The sequence below is a fragment of the Acipenser ruthenus genome, chromosome 3 (assembly GCF_902713425.1).
Source record: "Acipenser ruthenus chromosome 3, fAciRut3.2 maternal haplotype, whole genome shotgun sequence".
Lineage (NCBI taxonomy): Eukaryota > Metazoa > Chordata > Actinopteri > Acipenseriformes > Acipenseridae > Acipenser > Acipenser ruthenus.
Window position 1 is genome coordinate 89,060,391 of NC_081191.1, and position 25,701 is coordinate 89,086,091.

The 25,701-nt window shown below is 35.9% G+C and overlaps 1 gene segment (V, D, J or C); it reads right to left on the minus strand.

The window, feature by feature from the left end:
• LOC117435234 (immunoglobulin lambda-1 light chain-like) overlaps positions 1–13,891 on the minus strand; it is a 45,138-nt gene extending 31,247 nt beyond the window's left edge. The window contains 2 exon segments of the C gene segment in view: positions 13,440–13,742; positions 13,841–13,891. Of these exon segments, the coding sequence occupies positions 13,440–13,742; positions 13,841–13,883 (346 nt within the window).
• Between the last annotated feature and the right edge of the window lie 11,810 nt (positions 13,892–25,701).

Sequence of the window (25,701 nt, forward strand, 5' to 3'; positions counted from 1 at the left end):
GAGTAATTTTATTTTACATGCATCGTGCAATCAACAAGCGAGGAAGGGTCCAATACAATAATCTACTGTGCATTCTGCTGTAATGTTTTATCTATAACAAAAACATTGTCAATATAAAAAAACAAGTTATTTTCTTAAACATATCAACAATTATACATGTATTTTTAAATAAAAATAAAAAATATCCGCACTTTTGTCTCATTACCGTAATATGACACATTTATCAGATGTCTTCTTTTGTTTTACTTACTTGTTTAATTATGGATATTAAAATACACATATATTGATGTAGAGGAAATCATTTGTATAATACATTTTCCTTGCCAATTTCATATTAGTTTTTAAAACATTACCTCTATTTTAACTACTAAATAGTAGCCTGTTGCGGTAATGATATAAATGTGACGGAGGAGGAGATGGTATATTACGGTAATGAGTTCAATATACATTTGACTATTTTAGTAATTTTAATACATCTCCAAATTATTCAGTGATATTACAATCAAGATATAAAACAAGCTGTAATAACTGTATAAAATAAACACAAAATGACAAATGTACTCAGACTTGGGTTAAAACGCATTTGAAAATACTGTTCAAATACTTTAAAGGTTGTTTTCACCGTATTCATCAGTGAGACCTAATTATACCTTTAACCAATTACTGTACTATCCATTCAAACTCTCCTGTTCATGATCTTTTCAACCTTTAATGGTGAGTTCTGAAGAGGTTGAGAAGATCATGAACAGGTGAGTGAGTTCAAATAGATGGTAATAGGTAGAAGTGTAATTGAAGATCTTTCCTTGATAAATAGGGGTAAATACAATCTTAAAAGTATTTGAACAGTATTCGCAAATGTATTTACCAAAGCCTGAGTACATTTGTCTTTTAATGTTTATTTTTGATGCTGTTATTATAGCTTGTTTTTTTCTCTTCATTGTCATACAGTATTTGAACGTCTAGTACTAATTAATTTCACTATAACCTATGTGAAAACAATAGGTTTTCAAAGCAACAAACATTAATTTAACTGTAAACAAAACTGTTTAAAGACAGTAATGCAGTACAGAGAGCACCAAATCTAACTGTGAGATATCCTATCCCGATGTTCAATATAATTCCAGATCACTGAGCCTTGTATTGATGTTTAGCCCAAATTTCAGGTACAACACAGAAGTGCCTGGCTGAAGATGTAGCAGGTAAAGGTTCAGGAATTATGTCTGTTATGTCCTCTCTATAGTACCAGATTTTATCAACAGGAAATTTTAAACTGGGATTGAAGAATCTGTTATCTCCAGCCTGGCTCATTGCATCAACTTCAGGTGATGGTGGCGTAATATTTAGAATGGCATTTAGATTTTTTTTTCTTCTCATAATAGCGCGCTGAATTTTCCCTCCATTTCTTCTGCTTTTTTTTGCATTTCTTTGGCTGATTTTAAAAGTCCATTGTGCTTTCTTCTTTGGTATCTAAAAATAGTTTTTAAAAAATAAATAAAAATATTAGACTGCATTGTTTGTTTTTTTTGTTAACATTTTAGATTAGGGAGTGCAAATAACATTTATAAATGCTTTATACATGGAATATTATAAAGTAGTAGTAACATGCCATAAACCTGGTATTGACTGACCTTTACTATAGATTTATGACATGTTATTAACAAAACCCTAATGGCCTCTGATGTTGGAAGTAAATCATATATCATGTTATATACAGACGTGCTCAAATTTGTTGGTACCCCTCCACAAAAAACGAAGAATGCACAATTTTCTCTGAAATAACTTGAAACTGACAAAAGTAATTGGCATCCACCATTGTTTATTCCATATTTAATAGAAATCAGACTTTGCTTTTGATTTTTTTATTCAACATAATATTGTAAATAATAAAACAAATGAAAATGGCATGGACAAAAATGATGGGACCGCTAACCTAATATTTTGTTGCACAACCTTTAGAGGCAATCACTGCAATCAAACGTTTTCTGTAGCTCTCAATGAGACTTCTGCATCTGTTAACAGGTAGTTTGGCCCACTCTTCCTGAGCAAACTGCTCCAGCTGTCTCAGGTTTGATGGGTGCCTTCTCCAGACTGCAAGTTTCAGCTCTTTCCATAGATGTTCGATAGGATTCAGATCAGGACTCATAGAAGGCCACTTCAGAATAGTCCAATGTTTTGTTCTTATCCATTCTTGGGTGCTTTTAGCTGTGTGTTTTGGGTTATTATCCTGTTGGAGGACCCATGACCTGCGACTGAGACAGAGCTTTCTGACACTGGGCAGTATGTTTCGCTCCAGAATGCCTTGATAGTCTTGAGATTTCAATGTGCCCTGCACAGATTCAAGGCACCCTGTGCCAGGCGCAGCAAAGCAGCCCCAAAACATAACCGAGCCTCCTCCATTTTTCACTGTAGGTATGGTGTTCTTTTCTTTGAAAGCTTTGTTTTTTCGTCTGTGAACATAGAGCTGATGTGACTTGCCAAAAAGCTCCAGTTTTGACTCATCTGTCCAAAGGACATTCTCCCAGAAGGATTGTGGCTTGTCAATATGCATTTTAGCAAATTCCAGTCTGGCTTTTTTATGTTTTTCTTTCAAAAATGGAGTCCACCTGGGTCTTCTTCCATGGAGCCCACTTTCGCTCAAAAAGCGACGGATGGTGCGATCAGAAACTGACGTACCTTCACCTTGGAGTTCAGCTTGTATCTCTTTGGCAGTTATCCTTGGTTCTTTTTCTACCATTCGCACTATCCTTCTGTTCAATCTGGGGTCGATTTTCCTCTTGCGGCCGCGCCCAGGGAGGTTGGCTACAGTTCCATGGACCTTAAACTTCTTAATAATATTTGCAACTGTTGTCACAGGAACATCAAACTGCTTGGAGATGGTCTTGTAGCTTTTACCTTTACCATGCTTGTCTATTATTTTCTTTCTGATCTCCTCAGACAACTCTCTCCTTTGCTTTCTCTGGTCCATGTTCAGTGTGGTGCACACAATGATACCAAACAGCACAGTGACTACTTTTCTCCATTTAAATAGGCTGAATGACTGATTACAAGATTGGAGACATGTGTGGTACTAATTAAAGAAACGAATTAGTTTGAAATATCACTATAATCCAATTATTTATTATCTTTTCTAAGTGGTACCAACAAATGTGTCCAGGCCATTTTAGAATATCTTTGTAGAATAAGCAATAATTCATCTCTTTTCACAGCTTCTTTGCTTTATTCTATGACATACCAAAGGCATGCAAGTATACATGATAAAATAGCTTTTAATTTCATTACTTTTCAGGAGGAATGAAGCATTATTTCAATGAGCTGTAAGGGTACCAACAAATTTGAGCACGTCTGTATACGGGTCATTCTCCAGTTCTGTATACCAATAGGCACTGTAACATTTGATCAAGAGTATATATATTATTAAACAAATATATATTGTTCTAAAATATTGTAGGTGTTTTGGACATTGCATACACATAAAAACATAAACTGTATATTTCGACCATGTTTTCCTTCTTTTGGTACAAAGAACTGGAGAATGATCCATATATAGTGCGATGAAAAAGTATTTGCCCCTGTCTGATTTTCTGCATTTTTTTGACACTGAATGTTATCAGATCTTCAACCAAAACCTAATATTAGATAAACGGGACCCTGAGTGAACAAATAACACAAAAAATGATACATATTTCATTTATTTATTAAAGGAAGTTATGCAACACCCAATGCCCCCGTGTAAAAAAGTAATCGCCCCCTTAGACTCAATAACTGGTTACGGCTTTAGCAGCAATAACTGCAACCAAACGCTTCCTGTGGTTATTGATTAGTCTCTCACAGCGCCGTGGAGGAATTGTGGCCCACTCCTCCATGCAGAACTGCTTCAACTCTGTGACATTTGTGGGTTTTCGAGCATGAACTGCTCGTTTCAGGTCCTGCCACAATATCTCAATGGGGTTTAGGTCTGGACTTTGACTAGGCCATTCCAAAACTTTAAATTTCAACCATTCTGATGTAGACTTGCTTGTGTGTTTCGGATCATTGTCTTGCTGCATGACCCAGCTGCGCTTCAGCTCACGGACAGATGGCCTGACAGTCTCCTTTAGAATTCTCTGATACAGAGCCGAATTCATGGTTCCATCAATGATGGCAAGGTGTCCAGGTCCTCATGCAGCAAAGCATCCCCAAACCATGACACTACCACCACCATGCTTGACCGTTGGTATGAGGTTCTTACTGTAGAATGCAGTGTTTGGTTTTCGCCAGACATAACGGGGCCCATGTCGGCCAAAAAGTTCCACTTTTGACTCATCTGTCCATAGAACATTGTTCCAGAACTCTTGAGGATCATCCAGGTGCTTTTTGGCAAACTTGAGACGAGCATTCATGTTCTTCTTGGTGAGCAATGGTTTCCGCCTTGCTACTCTGCCATGAATCCCATTTTTGCCCAGTGTCTTTCTGATGGTGGAGTCATGAACACTGACCTTAGCCGAGGCGAGAGAGGCCTGCAGATCCCTGGATGTTGTTCTAGGGTTCTTTGTGACTTCCTGGACGATTTTACGCCTTGCTCTTGGAGAGATTTTGGCAGGACGGCCACTCCTGGGAAGATTCACTACTGTACCAAACTTTCTCCATTTGGACAATATGACTCTGACTGTGGTTCGGTGGAGCCCCAGAGCCTTAGAAATGGCTTTCTAACCCTTTCCAGACTGATAGGCATCAACAACTTTTTTCAGGAGGTCTTCAGGAATTTAGTTTTTTCGTGGCATGATGTGCCTCTAGAACCTGTGTGCTGACAACTTCACTCTGATGGTAAGGGCCAAAGTTAGTCAGATTTATATTGGGCAGGGCTGGCCCAAATCAGGCCTGGTTGTTAACCAAAGTACTCAAACAGCTGACCCTAATTATCCCTTTAATTGGGTTGAGTTAACTAGGGGGGGCAATAACTTTTTCACACCTGAAGATTGCATGTTTGATTACCTTGCACGCCAAACAAATGAAAGAAGCACCAAACTTTGGTGTCATTTTTTTCTCTCAGACTCCCTCTATATACTACTACAATCTACAAAAAAATCTGACCAAATACAATGTGAAAAATGTGCAAAAATGCAGAAAATCAGACGGGGCAAATACATTTTCACGGCACTGTATATATAGAGACTGATATGAAAACCTTTATCTTTAAATAGAAAATGTCTTCCTTTCTGAAACTACCTTTCTCTTTCCTTTATTCTGTATTCCTCTAAAAGCTCAGCACTACTGTAGATCTTTCCTCTGTGCTTCTGTACCCTTGCTCGTTCAGCTGCTCTCTTTCACTGTCTGTCAATCTAAACAAAACAATGTTTTTAATGCCTAAATTTAAAAAAAGATAAAAAAATAAATAATTCACCAATAATCTATGATGCGATGTATATATAATACTATAAATACAACTGTTTGTATAATATGCCTTATAGTTACCATTACCGTAATTCTACCTCTCATTAGTGTAACAGGTCTCATAACTGACATGGTAATGAGAAATGAGTGTAACGGTAATGAGAAGGCATACCTTAATTCTGTAAATAAAATGTGTCAGCCACTTTGACTTTGAGAAATTTTTACTTTTGAAACCTCAGGCATTTTTAAAGCTCTTTTATAGCCAGTTAATTTTTTCTTAAATCTAATTCATTTCTTAGATTTTACAAATTACGGTAATGAGATTCAAAACTGTAAAACATAGGATATACCAAGGTAAACTCTGAATTTAAAAGAAAAAGACAGAGCACATGTTCTCACCTTGTGTCCATCTTGAAGCTTGCCTCCTTTCTGATGCATCATGGGTAACTAAAATTTGATTTAAATACTTCCTGGATTCTCTGGAGAAACTTGAACAATTGTTACGGTAATGAGACAAATTGCTTCGGACACGTAGTTTTTCTCCAAAAAAATCAGTAATTTTAAGGTGTACTTTTTTAACCCAAAGATTATAGTAAATTATGAACAATTATGAACAAGATACATATTTATGTCAGTGACATTTCTTATTTTCTTCATGAACAAATGCTTAAGAAAGATAAAAAAAAAAACTTCGGACGCATTACGGTAATGAGATTTAAAGTGGAAAAAGAGTTTAATGTGAAAAATGAGGAAAAACAATACATTTTTATTTACTAATAGCAAAGAATTGTCCTCCTTTGCAATGATTTTTTTTTTTGTTACAATTATGCATTCTTAAAAAGATATCCACCACGGACATGGTTTTACAGCCAGTTGGTGAGAATCACCCGTTTACTGTATTTTTATTCCACGGAGACCAGGAGAATGGAGACAAGAGAGACGATGAAAAAAACCTTGGGTTAATTGCAGCGTGGCAGATGTTTGTCCACTTGATAGGTGAATTGCAACATTCTATTTAAACTGGTTTAATTGAGTTTTAAATTTGGAAACGAGTCTTCAATTTCAACCTGCCAGCAGTGGCTTAATTTAACTCCTGTTGCAGTCAGTCCATTCAGCAGGAGTTTTAACTGGTTTTTCCAACCTCGGAGTAACACTATATGAATATATTGCAACGTCAGGTAAAATGTTATTAAAATACATAAAGCTGTTGGATATATATTTTAAGTTAATCAGTTGAAAACATTGGATGTATAAATAACACTTGCAAAAACAATAGGTACTGCAGTTCTGTTTAAGGCTCATGCTGTGCCTTAAACTATGTCTACTATGTCATTGTAGATTGTTGTATTGTACACAAATTTTTACTTTCGTGAATACGGTTTATATCTATTTTCTGTTGAATTTGATATTTTAATATTTGTTTGCTGGAACGTGTATCAATTGTTCATTTATTTACAGCATTCTTCAGTAAAATAAATGGTGTTTTAATAGTTATGAGATACTGCATCACCCCCCCCCCCCCCCCCGAAAATGTTTATAATAGCTATGAGATACTGCACCCCCTCAAAAAAGGTGTTTTGATAAATATGAGATATTGCATCCCTTACAATGGGTGTTTTCATAGCTATGATATACTGCATCCCCTTATAAAGGGTGTTTAAGCTAATTTTATTGCTGGATGTGATTTAATAGAACTTTATGTATGCAAGCACTCTTGCCTTCTCAGTATTTGGATAATGACATCACTGTTAAAATTCAAGTTTGATAGATTAGGATTTAAAACTAAGCATATTGTCTATATTCTGGCATTGTTGCATTTCATATTTTGTTATATATTGAATTAGAATGTTGCAAAGGAAAAAGCTGCTTATTTGCTATGCATGGTCAAGTGCCTCTCTGATTTTTCATGGCTGGCTATGGCCCTGGTGTTCTTATGAGTGTGAAAGTTGTTTTTTGTAGTTATACTTCGGAAACATGAACGTCTTCAGGCTCGGGTGTCATGAAGGAGAAGATGGACATTTATTGGAACACTAAGATCGAGCACAACACAGTGGATTTTATTACAAGCGCCTGTATCTGCGTCTCATCATCCCTGTTCACGTCAAAACTTCATAGCAACCTAACAGCAGACATTGTAAATGTGTAACCGTCCAGACCGGAGCACAGTGCTCTAACCGCTACTCCACAGATGCTGCAAGCTGACTGATCACTACTAGTGTCTCATTGCATAACTAAATCTCGTCAGTTTACGACAGGTTTTTCTAACACGTACGAGGAACTACCTCATATATATATATATATTGACATGAAACTTGTACTTTTTAGATAGGTATATAAATGTCAATTGCTTTGGATAAACGCATCAGCCAAATTAATTAATATGACATTTATTTTTCTAGCTTGCTGTTTATTAATTAATTTATACATTTATGATATCAACATGTATTAATTTCTACATTTATTTATTTTATTTATTTATTTATTTATTTATTTATTTAAAAATAATTATTTCTAAATGTATTTATTCCTCTATGCATTTGTAGGTTATATAGACATTATCATCACAAATATATTGCAAATGTCGTGGACTATCTTATGATACTGTATATTAACAGGAATCTACATTGAATGAACTTTAATCTAATTTGTCTAGCTTTGCCTAAAGATAAAGATCAACCTAACACCTTGAATGCACCAGGCACTCGGGAAACAAAAAAACCTGTCTCTGCAATTGAATTACCCAGTCTAGTGAGAGAAAGGTGGCTAAACATAGGAGTCTGAAAGAGAGAAAAATGACCACTTGAAATAGCTTAAAGATTTAGAGATTTAAGACGCATCACATCATATTGCTTTAATACCACTTTGAGTACAAGATGCAAGCGTTTTTATTCTTAAATTGCCTAACAAGTATAGAATAACCCAGGTAATAAATCCCTAAGAGAATTAAACTGTTTGCAATGTCTAACCAAAGTCGCAACCCGACATATTTGGTGTCTAAAATGTCATTTCTTATGGTAAAAATAACAGGAATTCAGAATAAAATCAGATTTAGCAAAAGTTATGTACGTTTTAAAAGTTCCCCTTTCCAGATTATGATAATGAACTAATCAGACAGAGGAAGGGGGGAGCGATCAATCAAGGTTTCAAGCCCATTCAGCTACAAAATATCCAATTGGAGCATGCAGCGGGAAATTCAAATAATCTCTTTGTTTGAAAAGTATAAAAGCTGACTGTAAACATTAGCTCCTTACCCCCCCTGCGCTAGCCCCTGCTCTATTCTTCTGCGCTATCCCCTGACCGCTGATCCCTGCTCGCTCAGATTCAAAGAAACTACAAGACTGCACCTGGAGCCCTCAGCACTCAGTATTTATCCATCAAGGTTGGGGGCCCTGACACTCGGAGAAACACAAGGTTACAGAACGGTGAAAGTGACTGCTTCCAGGCTAGGTAACAATACTCTTAAAAATCTATTCAGGTATTGTGTGACCCCTTGTTGTTGTGGCAGTATGTACTAATATTTATTTGGTAAATTGTTTTAAACCTTAGTTCTCATTGTAATGCTTTTAATGTGACATTAATTGTGCAACTGTTTTGTGTGATTTTCAAACTTATTTTGTTGCATGCTTAATAAATGCCAGTATTGAATCACTCTCATGTTGAAAAAACACGAGTTCTGAACTTTGAACAGTCTGGAATGTGGTCTATTTTTGGCTTGTTGTAATGTGTAAATCCGCCATTGTTTTCAGAGAGCGATATTGAAAACGGGTTTGTACATTATAATAGGACACAGTTTATTGTGGAGTACCCACCGAGCTCTTGACAATCGAAGGTATCTCTTTATCCCCATTAACAGTCCGTTAATTTATTGCTTTTAAGAATATATTAACTGCCTACAATAGTACCCACACATTTGTTTAAATCATTTATTTATTTCTACCAAATAAATTATTCCTTTATTTATTTAATTAAACAAGGAACTACAATTTATCAGATTTAGACAAGGAAGCTACATGCCACTCTTGTGTACAGTTCCATTCTACCAAACAAACCGGAAACTGGATATTTTCAAATAGGAAATAGAACATTTCTAGAATCGAGCAGAACAGGTTTTCCGTGAAAGCTGGTCAGGCATGGATGTAAGCTTAAATTAATGTATATTGCAACAACTGCGCAGTGGTGCAGCGGGGCTAAGGCCGTGTGTTCTTCAAGGATGTCATGTTGCAAGTTCAAACCACTGTCATTTTTTTTCCTGCTATGTGACACTTCAGCCATCAATGCCAGGCAGAAGGATATCTACATCAGATGGAAGGAAACACAGATAAATGGAGATGCAGATGGATCACATTAGTTTACTGTAAAGCTATGTCTTAGTTTGTGCTTATCCTGGCGAGAGCCGTGTTCAAATCAGTGTGAAGTTTTAATATCTACTCTCATGTAATGGAAATCATGGATTTTATAATATATTAGTTGTCTTATATATATATATATATATATATATATATATATATATATATATATATATATATATATATATATATGAAATAGTATATGATGTATTACAGTATTAAATAATAATATTATATGATGTATTAATTTTTGTAATGTAATTTATTATGTACTATTGTATAGGTTATAAATGAATACTGGAAAGCATTCTTAATAAAAGTTTCACTCGTTGTCAACTGTCCACCATTTCATTTAGAAACTGATACAGATTAACAATGTTTATTTCATTTAAAATCCTGTCCGGTTTAATTACATACATTTCATGTAAATGTATAAAAATGTATTATTCCAGTAAGCATTAGTTTCTGTTTATGGTTTAGAAATGTGCACTAAAAACTTTTTTTTTTTTTTTTTTATATAAACAAAAGGAGATTTATTACAGCATTGAAGGATACTGGCTGTAGATAGAAACAGAAAGACATTGAAGAGTAAGTTAACAACCTTAGCTACATATATAGCCTAGGGTAGCTATGTCTGTAGGCTATGTGTATATCTTGATTTTTGCTTTTGCAACTAAATAGATAAATTAATTAGACATACCGAGAGTTGGAGAATAATTTAATAGTTTAATATCCAAGTTTTAAAAAATACAATTTTATTGAAGCTAAATAAATGAAACCCCCAAAAAAGCTGCGTGTATCTGCCTGTTTACATTGGTTACAAAGCTCTCAGCCTATTTAAGGGCCGATAACAGACTGCGCCAGCCGCCTATTGGCAGCCGGCGCACCAGCTGCCCGAAGGCAGCCGGTGAAAAGATTCGGTTTGGCACCCCCTAATCAAAAGGGGGGGCCAACAAAAACCGTCCGTTAACTAAGCCAGTGGGTAAATTAAATATTCAAAACAAAGGGGGGGGTGGTGCAGAGCACGCCACCCAGAGCCCACCGGTCGACAAAAGCCGTCATGTCGCCAGTGGACTCCGCGTCGGCGTGCTCCAACAGCAGACCTATAAGCATCCAAAATGGCGGATGGAAGTCTCTCAAAGTCAGCCGTTGGCAGATCTAGTTCTATATATGTCTATGGTATAATCTTAAGCCCTCCACGCCGGATGTGACAGACTTTTGTCTGAAACGGCACCTGATGGAGCAGGCAAAACATGGAGCGAGAGCAGACACGAGAACAGATGGAGAGCAGATGAGACGTTGTACAAAGAGCTTGACAGACTAGTTTTGTTTGCCACGATTAGAAACGATTGAGTTCTGTTTTGAATATGTATTTCAGTCTCGAGTACTGTGCACCTTGTAGAGTTTTGATTATTTGTTTGCTTTCCTGTCCATACTATAAGTTAGTCGTTTCTGTAATTTTCTCTTGACTGGATAACTAAATAGTCATTCTGCTTTTCCTCACTTTCTGTGTTTTTAAAGGAGCACTCAATAGAAACGGGTACTGTCTAAAGGGGAGAGATACAGATGGACAGCCTGACTTCCTGCAACTACTCAACCCTACACTAATCTGTTTTTTATAATTTGTATTTTAGTAGAGAACAGTTGGGTGGTTGTGAAATTAAGGGTTTGTTTATACCTAAATTAATTAGTGATTATGACTAGTACTGGTTCTATCTATATTTAATTAGCGCTTGTTAATCACTTTAACTGATTTGGTATTTATTAATTATTGTTGTTAATTTTCCGATTCTGCCTATTTTAGACCAGTAATAAACTTTAGAATAGGTTTAGTTGGGGCTTTAATGAAGAGGTGTTTCCAGTGCTGGGTGGTTGTAAGATCTGCCAAGTGGCGACCTCTAGTGGGGGTAGGAAAATTGGAGATTTTAAAGAGGGAAAGCTAGAGGGGATTTTTGTTAAACAGACACTGGTCATACCTCCAACAAACCAGATGGTAGAGGAGACCGGGAAACAAATGTTATTGCCCCAGATATATTGAAATTGTATTTAATATCACAAGAATAAACTGGTTATACATTTTAATACAGAGTATTCTTTCTGGGGTGTTCACAGGCTTAGCGGGTTGCTCTCCAAATTAAAAGAACTTGTGCACCACTTGAGCCTACAATAAACAATCAAACATCAAACAGACTAATTGCCAATTCACTCATTGACATCAGAGTACTAAATGCAATTGAATATGCAAAGGCGTGCCTTAATACCAGAGTTATGAACAATGCTAAAAGTGAGAGTGCAGCATTAAGATGTGTTATCTTGGTGTTAACCACCCGATCTGACTAGAATCAGTCGATTAAATAGGAAAGGAAAAATCATCCCATAGGAATGGGCCAATACGTACCTAGTAGCATCTGAACACGTAGTCATATGCGACTTACACTTAAATTTAAACTTAACCCGTAAATCTACCCCCTACCCCTAAACTTAATCTCTACCCCTAAACCCAACAGTGTTACTATTATTTCAACACCGCTTCTTTAGCACCCTCTAGTGGCTACTACATCCGACGTCCATTAAAGCGCTTGATCCGGATCTACTCTACCTGTTGGGAGGCTACTTGGTACCTACTGGCCCATTCCTAAGGCATGAGGTTTTCCTTAATTTTAATGTCCCATTGAATCGACCGATTCTAGTCAGATTAGGTGCACCAACACTGCCATAACGCTGACGTGAATAAGAACAGATGAACTGGGCTCCTTTACTAAAACAGTGGTAGAATAAAGTAAACTACTTGAAAACAACAAATGGCAATGTGATACAAATAACGTCAGTGGATGGTGTGAACACCTCACCGGGTGGCATTACAGCTTTCACACCAGCAATGGGGCTAAACCAAAATCAAAGGAGGTTTAGATAATGATGTCGTTAATTTGACTCACCGCCATTTAGATCAATTGAAAAAGGGCCAGGGACTGGTAAATTTACTAAGATACTCCTGTTCAGCATACAACATTCACAGTAGCCTACATATCTTATGAAAAGGAAACTAGACATTACTTTTGTTTATTTAGGAAATACCTGGTCACATCTATGAGCAAATCTCATGAATGTATTCAGTTCTTTACCTCATTTGTTTACCTAAGACATTTTTATAATTGCTTTCTATTATTCAATTCTGAAAATTGCATTCAAAGTACTGTATTTAATGTATTATATATATATAATACATTAAATACAGTACTTTGAATGCAATTTATATATATATATATATATATATATATATATATATATATATATATATATATATATATATATATATATACACTCTGTATAAGTGTTATGGATTTTCTTGTTGTTACTGCATCTTGTAAAGCACTTTGTGATGGTGGTCCACTATGAAAGGCGCTATATAAAATAGATTGATTGATATAGCAGAGACATAAGCACTTCTATTATACTTTACTTTAAAGGGAACCACAAATGTTCTGCAGTTTTTTAAAAAAAAACCTGTAATTATTTGTGAAATATAATGCCACAGAATAGCTAAATAAATTGTGGTTGGTCTTATCTGTATCGTGCAATAACAAACATCTTGTACAGATGAATTTCCAGGAATCATTGCATCAAGATTTAGTGCAGCTGGTTTAATCTTTTGTAAAAGCATCAGTGTAGAAAGTAAGCAAGGGGTTTTTGTACAGGTTGCCTATGGCGTTGTATCACTGTGACTTTCCCAACCGGCACAGTAATATGTTGCAGCGTCATTCTCAGTGATACTGTGTTTAATAAGGTCATTATTGCCTGCTTCAACCTTGAATACTTTTAAACTGTCATCGTCGTGCACAGGGTTATTTGATTTATCCGTTTTATAAAGAATCCGCTTCAGAGCTGAGCCTTCTTTGTGTTGGTACCAATGAACATATGTAGTAGCTAGTCCTTTCACATCACAAAGTAGCCGGGCAGTTTTCTCTCGATTCCCCTGTCTTGTAACACTCATTTGACTTTGTGTCACAGTCAGAGCCGCTTCCCCACCTGCATTTGAAAAAGAAAGGATTATTTTTTTTATTGTATACTTGATGCGTATATTTATGATAAAAAGAAAGGAGAAATCATCAATATGTAACACTTACAAAGAAAAAAAGCAGCAAATACGATATATGAAGCCTGAAACATGACTTCTTGTGGATTTCAAGGTTTGATGGTAAGTACAGCATGATACTCTTTTTACAGTCTGATTTGAGAGGAAATGACTTATGGATTTGTTAACCAATCTCAGATTACCACGCTTTGCTTTTTTATCAAAGCATTTTTAACAGGCTCATTTTCATTTTATTCAAGAACAGTGTTACTTGTGTCTATAACCAAAAAAAAAAAAAAATGTTAACTGAAAAACTAGCCATCAAATGCTCATGTTCTAAAGATTAATGGGAAACCAAACCTTTTATCATACAGATAGTGGGGCTACTGATTAGCAACTGATAAATATAATAACTGCATAATATCTGAATTAAATGTGTAGAATTAACATTTTCTATCCAGGTTGCCATCAATAAAAGACCAATACAACACAGAAATCTGCATTGAACCATTTTATTGCTTGCAAACAGTATTGCCAATACTTTTCTTTTAAAGTAATTTTGTCGTTGTTGTGCAGAACCATTTTTTTTAGCTTTTATTTTTTTTTACTAAGGCAAGAGCGTAGCAATTGCAGATGCTTCCTCTACCTCTGCAACACAGTCTCAAAAGGCACAGTAATATTTGCTGCTATTGCTTTTCTCGGGCACTGAAGGGTAAAATAAAATAATTCAATTCAAGCTGCACTACAAGTTGAAAACGGTGACTCATTAAGGAAAGGGGGAAATTCAAATTAGAACTGTTATGTCGAAATTAAGATTTTGTAATTGCTTGTCTTAGTTTATCTTTTGTATTGCAGTGAAATGGTTCCACATTTACAGCTTGGCAGCATGCCTCTTGTGGGAAATGACTTTGCTCTGTCATGGTTCTGTGTACCAGATTGGTGTTGAATGCCTATCCTATATTCTTGCCTATATATTTACTGTAATCTTCAGAGTATAACGCATGTCCATTTATGTATATTTCAGGATGATGATAATGGGGAATGTATCGTAACATGTTATCTATGTCCTGTGTGCCAGAGCCTAGCTGAACACACAGTGAATGCAGGAAGAGAAGCTACTAAAACTTCAGAACTGAAATAAATGCAAATTCTAGTAGGCAGTATATAAACAATGAGCCTGGCTGGTATAATAGCATATGGAGTTTGAGGACGGAATTTGAAAACAGCTACGAACAGGAAAAAAGGACCATATTTTAAGTCATTTGTTTATTGTAATTTCTTGTAAAATTTCAAGATGCTTGTGTTTTGAATTCTGTAATGGTAAAAAGAAACATATATATATACTTACTTCCAAGTTATATGTTAATGTTTCCTGAAGAAGCTGTCTATGGAGACACATGGGAAATTGAGAGATTACAGTTAAAAAGTTTGCCTTTGATATTGAATTCAAAAGGTATTTTTCACAGACTTTAAACTTTCTGTTTTTCATTTGAACTTGATCTCTCCATACCAAACCTTTACATTATAATACACAATTGCTGCACGCTCGACTGCTATTGTTTTTGTGCTGAGGTAAAAATGTGTATCATCCTGTATACCTGTAGTGCAAGTAAAAAATACCTCTCATGTTAACCAAATACTATAGTAAGCTAGGAGACAAAGCATCTATCTAGTTGTAGGAGCCTCAGCACCATCTATTAAACAGCTTATGTGAATCAAGTTTCCTTTAGCATTGCTGTCAATACACAGTAGATGTTTATTTGTCTCCTTACAAGTTCTTATTTAGAGTTTTTTTCATATACTAGAGAATCTGTTTTTTCCAATTCTGATGAAAGGTGCTATGTACATTGTTCAGCACAAGCCATTTAGTGTGAGATGTCTGTCTGTATGCCACCATTATTATTTTTATTACCAATATCTAGAGAATCGTTATCCTGATACTATGATCCATGGCTTTTGTTCTGCCGTTTCTTAGGGTCCTCGTTCAGCAAATGGGGACTCTTTTGCGTAGAACGTCTCTGTCTGTCTGTCTTTCTGCCAAATCTTCACCAAACGTTTATCATACAGCCTCCTCTAGATAATCTGATAATCTCAGGAACTGTGAGTTCTGAACAACAATAAAGAACTTATTATTATTATTTATTTCTTAGCAGACACCCTTATCCAGGGCGACTTACAATTGTTACAAGATATCGCATTATTTTTACATACAATTACATTATTAGTTACACATTATTTTTACATACAATTACCCATTTATACAGTTGGGTTTTTACTGGAGCAATCTAGGTAAAGTACCTTGCTCAAGGGTACAGCAGCAGTGTCCCCCATCTGGGATTGAACCCACAACCCTCCGGTCAAGAGTCCAGAGCCCTAACCACTACTCCACACTGCTGCCCAATTAACTTAAAACTCCTTACAAGCCTTTAAATTTAAAAGACTAGGTTGTTTATTTCTATTTTGGTACATTTTACTGGGTAGGCCTATGTTTTTTTTTCTTTCTGAAAAAATAATTTGTGCTAATGACAATGGGAGTAAAGAGCACTTAGCCCAGTGACTGTTCTGTAAAAACCCAGTTAGAACCAGTTGCTTGTACATGCACCTGTGAACACAGAGGTTTTTACTGGCCTTGAATATGGAAGTATTCACAGTAATATGAAAAAGAAAAGTTTAAATCAAGGTGCTTGCTAAACAAAAGTCCTTGTAACTGTAGACTAAGAAAATAGTTTGTTCTTATCTACCAACATTTATTTTTATTTATTTTTAGCTTTTTACTAAGGCAATAGCATAGCAATGAATTCATATTATAAATCTTCTTATGTTATGTTCTCAGTGTTCATGTTATGAAGATTGATGGGAAACCAAACCTGCTATCTTACAGACAATGGGGCTACTGATTAGTAACTGAAAATAATAACTGCATAATATCTGAAGTAAATCTGTAGAATTCACTTATTTTCTATCTATGCTGCCATCAATACAATTGCAACACAGAAATCCACTTAGAACTCTTTTAATGCATACAAATAGTATCTTTTATTTGAAATGAATTGGCTCCATTTGTTGTTGTTGTGCAGAACCATTTTTTGTGTTAAGCTTTCTTTAAACTTTTTACTAAGGCAAGATCATATCAATTAAGAAGACAGTTTTTGCAGATGTTTCCTCTACTCTGCATCACTGTGAGAGTCCCAAAAGGCACAGTAATATTTGCCGTTATCACTTTTCTCAGGCTTAAGCACTGAAAGAGTACACTCGTCCTTCTTATCATTGATGTCAACTGAGAATTTGTTTTTATAGCTCTCCTGATCGTATTCAGTGCTAGGACCCTGGCTGTAAAGAAGCCGCTTCAGACTTTCGCCATCTTTTTGTTGGTACCAATGGATTTGTTGAGTATTTACTGAGCCTTTAGGTAAGACTTTGCACCTTATTCTTGCAATTCCGCCACTTTCTCTTGTGATGGAGAGTTGATTCTGTTCCAAAGAAACTGAAAGCACTCCACCTGCAATGAAGAATGACATGGTGATATGTAACAGCCACACTGGCTGTAATTTCAAAAGTTAGTTTTTAAAATGTAAAACTTACATGATAAAGATAAAACAACTATGATATATGGTGCCCAGGACATAGTTTCTCACTGAGGTAAAACTTTACTATTGGTTTTAGAATGTCCTCTTACTAAGCTTTTGAAATCATCTTCAGACACAACAGGAAATGAATCTAACCAATCAAAGATCAACACACGCAATATGACAACGATTGTTTTATTGCACATTCAAATTAAGCTAAAATAAAACTGGTATGCAAAAAGACCCGACGAGGAAGTCCCTTTACACTGGAATGATTGAAAGTGAACGCTGCTGGTTTTAGCTTATAATTACACATTTAAACAAAAGCTTTAAAAATAAATAAATAACTACCAAAACCAGACCCAGAGGCAGAAGCTGCAGTTTAAAGTGCTGTTGCACACATTTACTAGCATCAAACAAGAAAAACCACGGGAACAAAATAAACAAGGCACAGAGACCAAAATAAAGGGTTAAGCTAAACAAAAACTTTACCTTTCAGCTGGGCCGTGGCCTTCACTTCAGGTTTTCCAAACACCTCCACATAAACAAAGGATTTGGCCTCCGTTTTGTACCATGTGACTGGGGCTTGATTGATGTTCCATTATTCAATCAAGGCCCAGCCACATTCCAAACTTACATTCAAAATAATTTAACTTTATTTATGTATTCTTTAGCACACACGAAACGTGGTTAGAGTCGTACAGTTTGATTGAAGTTCTGTATAGGCATCTCTCTTGAGTTGCTGCTCATGTTTCAGTTAAGTACATTCACTGGAATCAAAATCTTCTCTAACGGAGTCAAACACTCTCACAATGACTTTGAGCTCCCAGCAAGCTTGATGTTCAGAGTTACTACTCTAATTTAATTTAATTAACTTTTTACAAGGCGAACCAGAATAATAAAAACTGAGAACATAACGTAATTCATATTTCGGACTATTCTCTCAGGGCCTGGAGAAAATTAATATGGTTATATAATTGTAGAGTATAGCACTGATCGCACCACAAAATGTGATTTAATTCAGGCCCCTGTATAATAATAAGAATATTCAATTCAATTCAATTCAAACCTTTATTTAACCAGGTAAAGACATTGAGAACAAGTTCTCATTTAATATGGCAACCTGGCCAAGAGGCAACATAAATACAACAAATAACAATACATAGACAGTTAGAGACATTACAGCAATATGAAATCAAATAAAAACAAAATTTTAAAAAAACTAATAAAATCAGCGTCTGCTCTGACAAGCACAAGAAACAGGGAAAAGAGCTTTAAGCCTAGAAAAGAAAGCTCCCTCTGATATAAAACCAGGGAGTTAAAGCCTTGATTGTAACTCATTCCAATCGTGAGCAGCTGCATATTGGAATGAGTTATGCAGTAAAAGCACGAGAATTAAACTAATCAAATTGCTGAAACGAAGGTTGTAATAGGAGACCGATTGTGACGGAGTACACCCCGCCCCTGTATTATTATTTGTATATATATGTTTGTATTATTATTGTTGTATTTGTAGGCGGGCGGACAAAGCTGTCCGTCCTAATCATTATTGTGTTTATGTGTGGGCGGTCGAGCACCGTCCCTCTTTTATTATTTGCTGTTTGAGACCGGCGAGAGAGCCGGCCTTGTAATGTGTAGTCGTGGGGATGGGGTTAAAACCCCTTCCATATAACTCTCGTGGGAATGTGGCTGGAGCCTTAATAAGGTAATTTATTAATAGGTAATTAAGGCTCCAGCCACGAATATAAAAGACCCACTCTCGGCTCAGAGGAGTTGGATGTTCAGAGGCGGAGCTAGAGTGAAAAATAAACAAAACAAAACAAAACAAAACAAAACGTATAGGATCAGTGAAGGCATTTGCCCAGCCTGACCTGTATTGGCTGTTCGATTTTTGTGTTTGTGATTTGTGTTTTGTTTAAGTATTTATTTTGCTCTGTGAGCACAGTGTTTTGTTGTTTTAAATCTTTTACTATATTTTTGTATTTAAAATAAAGATGGCGCAAAAGCCATTGCACCCTACCTGCAGTATCTGTTTCAGTTCCTGCTTCTGGCCTGACGTCATCACACACGCTATCCTGTCACACCGATACAGTCAACAATTCACTAAATAGAGGGGTGATTTCCCAATTAGGGTTTTATAAATGAGTCTGTACCAATGACATAACCGACGTGTTTGAAGTGAGGGCCAGCCAACCAAAGTGTAGCGATCACAGTGATGAGAGCGGTAGGGAGCACCAGTGACAAATCTTATTGCAGAGTGATAAAGAGCATCAAGCTTCCTAAGGGCAACATTAGAAGCAGCTTTATAAATGACATCTCCACGATCTAAAGTGGTAGTACAGACATCTGTACCAATAAGTACTTAGCTGGCCGTGTGAAGCATGATTTATTTCGGTAAAGAAAGCCAAGTCTAGCTCGAACTTTCGATTGTGGTTTAAATATGTGGTTTAAAAGTAAGTGCACTGTCTAGCCAAATACCCAGATATTTATAAACTTCCACTTGCTCAAGGTCAACCTTACAAAAGGTACCAATTTTGCAGCCTTGCTCAAGAACTGCAGGATTGGTAACATTTGCACGTCCCTTATTAAATAACATACATTTAGTTTTATCAACATTAAGCAATAAATGTAGATCACAAAAAGATTTTTGAATCTGATTGAAACTTGTCTGATAACACTGAAGATAGAGTAGGGCCAATTGAATATAAAATAGTGTCATCAGCATAGAGATGGATAAATGAATGATCTATTCCCTTAGCAATATTATTCATATAAATGGAAAAAAGAGAAGGGCCCAATATCGAACCTTGTGGCACACCCTTAGTAACCAAGCAAGGCTATGATATAAATCCAAACGATTTTACACATTGCGTTTTAAAAGGTAGCTCTGAAACCAAGCAGCAGAAGCCCCATCACAGCCTATACTCCATAGCTTGCTCAAAAGAATAGAATGATCCACAGTATCAAAAGCCTTAGATAAATCAATAAAAATAGCAGCACAACAGTGATTTTTATCACTTTAACACTAGTAATCGAAAGAAATTTGGGGGACTGTGCTATCTTTAAAGTATTTCATCATACATGACCACTGGAACAATCCCATCACAGGTTATAGCAGCCCCATAATAAAGAACATTACCAGCCATTTTCATTATTTAAAAAAAATTATGCAACATAAAAATACAAAGGAAGCTTAAAATCACACATCATTTTGGGTTAGATTTTCAAATTTGTACTCAATCGTCAGCAGCACAATGTCTTTCTGTAGTCTTTATGGTTCTGTGTATGGACATGTTAGGGTGAGTATTTCTCTAAATTGTTGCCCCTATGGATCTGTTGAAGTCTATTTGTACCAATCACTACTTTAATGGGACAGTAAAAGTTTTCCATTAATATACTGTTGCAGGGTAGCAGCGAGACAGAGACTCAGAGTCAGGAAGGCTGCAGTTTAAGTACTCAAGTGCACTTTTAATACACTAAATAACAAAAATACAAGCAAAAAGGCACACAGGCCAAAATAAAGGTTTAACAAAACATCATCAAAGTGCCAGGCGGGCATTTGCCTTCACTGAACAAACATCTAGTATTTTAACACAGATTCACTCCCCAGCCTTTCTGCTTGCTTTTATGCATGTAGCCAGTCCCCAATTAGCATCAATCTGCACAACTGGAGAGTGGAAAAATAGCAATTAAAATTGTGAAACAAATAAACAACTTTTCTGAAATGTAAAATTGTGCTAATGAATAAAGAATATTGAGTCCATGACTTATCTAAAACCCAGTTAGAACATCTGCTTGCACAGGCACCTGTGAACACGGACGTTTATACTGGCCTTGAATATGGAAGTATTTACAGTTGTCTGTACAAGCAAAGTTTATATCAAGGTGTTTGCTAAACAAAAATCCTTAACGGTAGACTAAGGATAGTTTGTTATTATCTGCTACATAAGGGCAAACTGTTTTTTTTTTTTTACTAAGAATTAGGAATATAGTTTTTGCAGATGTTTCCTCTACCTCTGCATCGCTGTGAGAGTCCCAAGAGGCACAGTAATATTTGCTGTTATTGCCTTCCTCAAACTTAAACATAAGACTAGTCGCCACAGTCTCATCATCAAAGTTAACAGAGAATGTATTTTTATAGCTCTCTTGATCGTATTCAGAGCTGGCAACAATGCTATAAAGAAGCTGCTTCAGACTTTGGCCATCTTTTTTTGTACCAATGGATGTATTGAAGCTCCACTGCGTCTTTAGGTAAGAATTTGCACCTTATTCTTGCAATTCTGCCAGTTTCTTTAGTGATGGAGAGTGGATACTGTTTCAAAGAAACTGCAAGCACTCCACCTGCAATGAAGAATGACATGGTGATATAAGAACATAAGAAAGTTTAGAAACGAGAGGAGGCCATTCAGCCCATCTTGCCCGTTTGGTTGTTAGTAGCTCATTGATCCCAGAATCTCATCAAACAGCTTCTTGAAGGATCCCAGGGTGTCCGCTTCAACAACATTACTGGGGAGTTGGTTCCAGACTCAGATACACAATTTATGTATCTGTCACACGGGCTGTTATTTCAAAAGTTAGTTTTTAAAATGTAAAACTTACATGATAAAGATAAAAACAACTATTATATATGGTGCCCAGGACATAGCTTCTCACTGAGGTAAAATTATGGTATTGGCTTTAGAATGTCCTTTCAACTGACTAAGCTTTTGTTGTATTCAGGCACAACAGGAAATGAATCTAACCAATCATAGATCAACATAAACAATATCCAGTGAGTTTGTTTCATTGCACATTCAAATTGAGCAAAACTTAACAAATAAATAAACATGGCTATGCTTGATTGAAGTTCTGTATAGGCAGTTAAGCACATATTCGCTAGAAACTAACTCTTACAGAGTCAACACTCTCACAATGACTTTGAGCTCACAGCAACTTTGATGTTCAGAGTTACTACAGTTTTTTGCAAGGCGAACCAAGATAATACTGACAAAGTGTGTTTGATATGTTTCATTTCAGACTATACTCTTGGGGCCTGCACACAATTAAAAGTATGATTTATATAATTATAGAGTATAGCTTGGACGACACAGCAGCATTTGATTTAATTCATGCACCTACATAATAAGAAGAATATTAATAACATTAATCAAAAGGGATTTGGCGGAACTGTGCTGTCCTTAAACTATTTCATCATACATGACTATTAAAAAAATGTGATCACTTATAATAGTAAACACAACTACAATGTTTAAAAGAAAAACACTTTACACAAACCTTTCTTTGGTATATAGCAACATAATTTGTACTATTTTAAATAAGAAGGGACCGCCGTTCCATTGATGGTGTAATAGGTATGTGCTCGGGGCATTGGCTAGGGGTTTGATTGGTTTAATTTAAAGGCCTGGAAAGGAAGTGACGAGGTTGTTAACCCTCTGGTGACTGTACTGTTGAAAGGGTTTTTCTTCCCTGATCTGCGTACTTTCTATAGTCGCCACCTCTGTATAAAGGCTTAGAAACATCGAGGGAAACAGGCCAAATTCTACTGTAGCTGCTTTCTGAGAAGGACGTTGAGAGAGTGATACGCTGTTCTCTGTCCTCTGTCCGGGGTCTGAATTTTAAGTATTCAGTTTTATTATGAATATATTGTATTTGAAGTAGAGGTGTATTGTGTAAATGCTCGCCTTTTTAAAGTTGTATTACTAATTGGATGTGATATTACAAAAATACTAATTAGATGTTTTTCATTCACAATTCATTGATACATGTGGAGGCTATTAATTGTGCTTACAATGAAGTTTGTAACGTTAATGCGGTTAATGTTTTACAATAAGTAGGTTTGATTTGCGTCTTTGGGTCGTTTTTATTTTTCTTATGAATTTTGATGAATAAACTATTGGTGAAATTAGAAATCTAAGGTTTTATATTTTAGATAATGATTCTTTAAAAATCCCTAAATGATGGATAATCATAACCTTTTTATCTCAGATGATGTATTTATATGTCCTAAGGTAATTTGGGGGATCCCGTCTTTTGTAGGAGGACCTTAATAGACCTTTAAAATGTATAATACAATGGTACTTGTAACAGCCTTTGTGTTTCTGTGCCAGCATGTAAAATGTTTCTGTTGAGCGTCTGCTAAGTTTTAAGTCACAGTGCTGTCCCAGTAAGCACAATAATAACTACCGGCATCGTTATCTTCGACTCTGGTTATAATGAGATTGCAGATGGCCCCCTCGTTTAGTTTTTCGGCTTTGAAATGATCTTTATTAAAACCTTGGTCGTATTCATATTTTCCGTCATTCTGGTAGTACAATATCCTCTTTAACCCTTCCCCTGGTCTCTGTCTATACCAATGTATATAAGCATCATTAATGTTGACCCCGACGACTTTACAACTGAAAGTTGCTCTTTTTGTTGTTTTTCTTGTGACGGATATCTGCGACTGTTCTAAAGAGACAGAAAATACTCCATCTGAAATAAAAGAAGAACAGTGACAATGCGGTTCATTCAAATCACCATTATAAAATGCTGCATCAGCCAGACACCCGTAACCGAATACTCACATATAAGAGAACCAAACAAAACGAAAGAACACCAGAGCATCATTTTGTCTTAACTTCAAAACCAACGGTTGGAACAGAAACCCCAGAATTGTTGTGCACCAGCAATTAGATATCCATATGCTGTTCGAGGAAATGACGCTGAGGAGATTTTACCCAGTACTAGGCGAACGCATTGCACCTTTGGAACTTCAGTAAAACATACCCGCGTCTCTAACTCCCCTACAGTTTTGCGTCGGCTAGAAATCTACCCAGTTCTCTGAGCTTCTCGGAAAGCACGTGCTGAATGAATTCATCTGCACCAGGACGGCCCTTTATCCGGTATCTGCAGTCTGTGAAGGACGTCGCGCTACAGGAGCGCTGTCCGTGGTCCTGAATAATAGGTAAATGGATATGGGATATGGTTGTTTCAAAGTACAATGTGCACCAGCTGTTGATTTATTTATTTATTTATTTATTTATTTATTTATTTACTTGTCTATTTATTGGGATTGATCGATTTGATAAATGATAGCAGTTTATGCAAAATTAAGTGCTGTATTCATACAATTAGTGTCCCGTACTGGAGAAAAGTGAATCTAAAACACAGAAGCAGCAAAATAAAGCACTCGTTCAGCTACACATTTTTCTTCAGTGAAACCTGTATCATAAACCATCTGAGTTGTAGAGGAATAGTATAATATTCGTCCAAGCGCTTCATTTGATATATGTCGATACCAGTGAATTTAAACAATATCCAAGTTTACGCCCGAGACCTTGCAGCTAAGTCTAACCATGTTCTTGGCTTTGGATTTCGTGACTGATTGAGGTTGTTCCAAGATAAGAGCCAACATCTCAGCTAAAAATTAAATAAAATCAGTTGTGAGTTTAGTCTAGTGACACATCTGAAGTTATATTACAAGTGCTGGTTTATATGAAAAAATAGATAAACTCACAAAAGAACGTAATGAAAATCATGAAGCTCAATTCAGTCATCTTGGAATCTACACCAACATGACAGCGAAGTTGTCATTTCTTTCTTTAGTTTAACTAGCAGGTACCAGCAGAGCCCAGTTAAAATATAAAAGAGTAAAGGTTCTCTGAATCTGTAGTTTTCCAATGGGGTGTGTTTCTCCAGATTGTACAGACAAAGAGGAAGTGACTCGCATACTGCTGGTTCTTGATTCTTCTAACGGCAATCTTAAATTCCGCGCGCAAACACCAATCAAGACAGCAGTGCATTCTCTCGATTAAATGTTACTTTCATCTCCCAATTATCCTTTTTTAAAGGCAGTGAATATCCATTAAACAGGTTTAAATAGTTTCACTACGATTGCCTGATTGACTTATAGATCGACTGAATAACCGGTTACTAATTCTGATACAACATTAAATACTACAACATTTCAATAATAATAATAATAATAATAATAATAATAATAATAATAATAATAATAATAATAATAATAATAATAATTCAGTTGTCAGGCAGTATATTAATTCCAGGACAAACTAAAACATGTAACACTTTCCATGTAGTTTGGTAGAGAAATGACACTTGTTTACGGTTTTCTAAGATGTGGTGGGTTCAATAAGCTTGTCACTTTACACACAGGGGATTCACTCTGGAGATAGTGTAGGAATATTAGAAGATTGAAATCTTTTCCTGCGTAAATTATTAAATTTTGTTGTAGAAGAAAATAACTCTATAGTACATGAGATTATTAGCTTAATAGTAGCAGTAGCAGTAGTAGTAGTGTCAGTATAAAACAATGGTATTTGTAACATTTCATTTGAAGCTAATACAA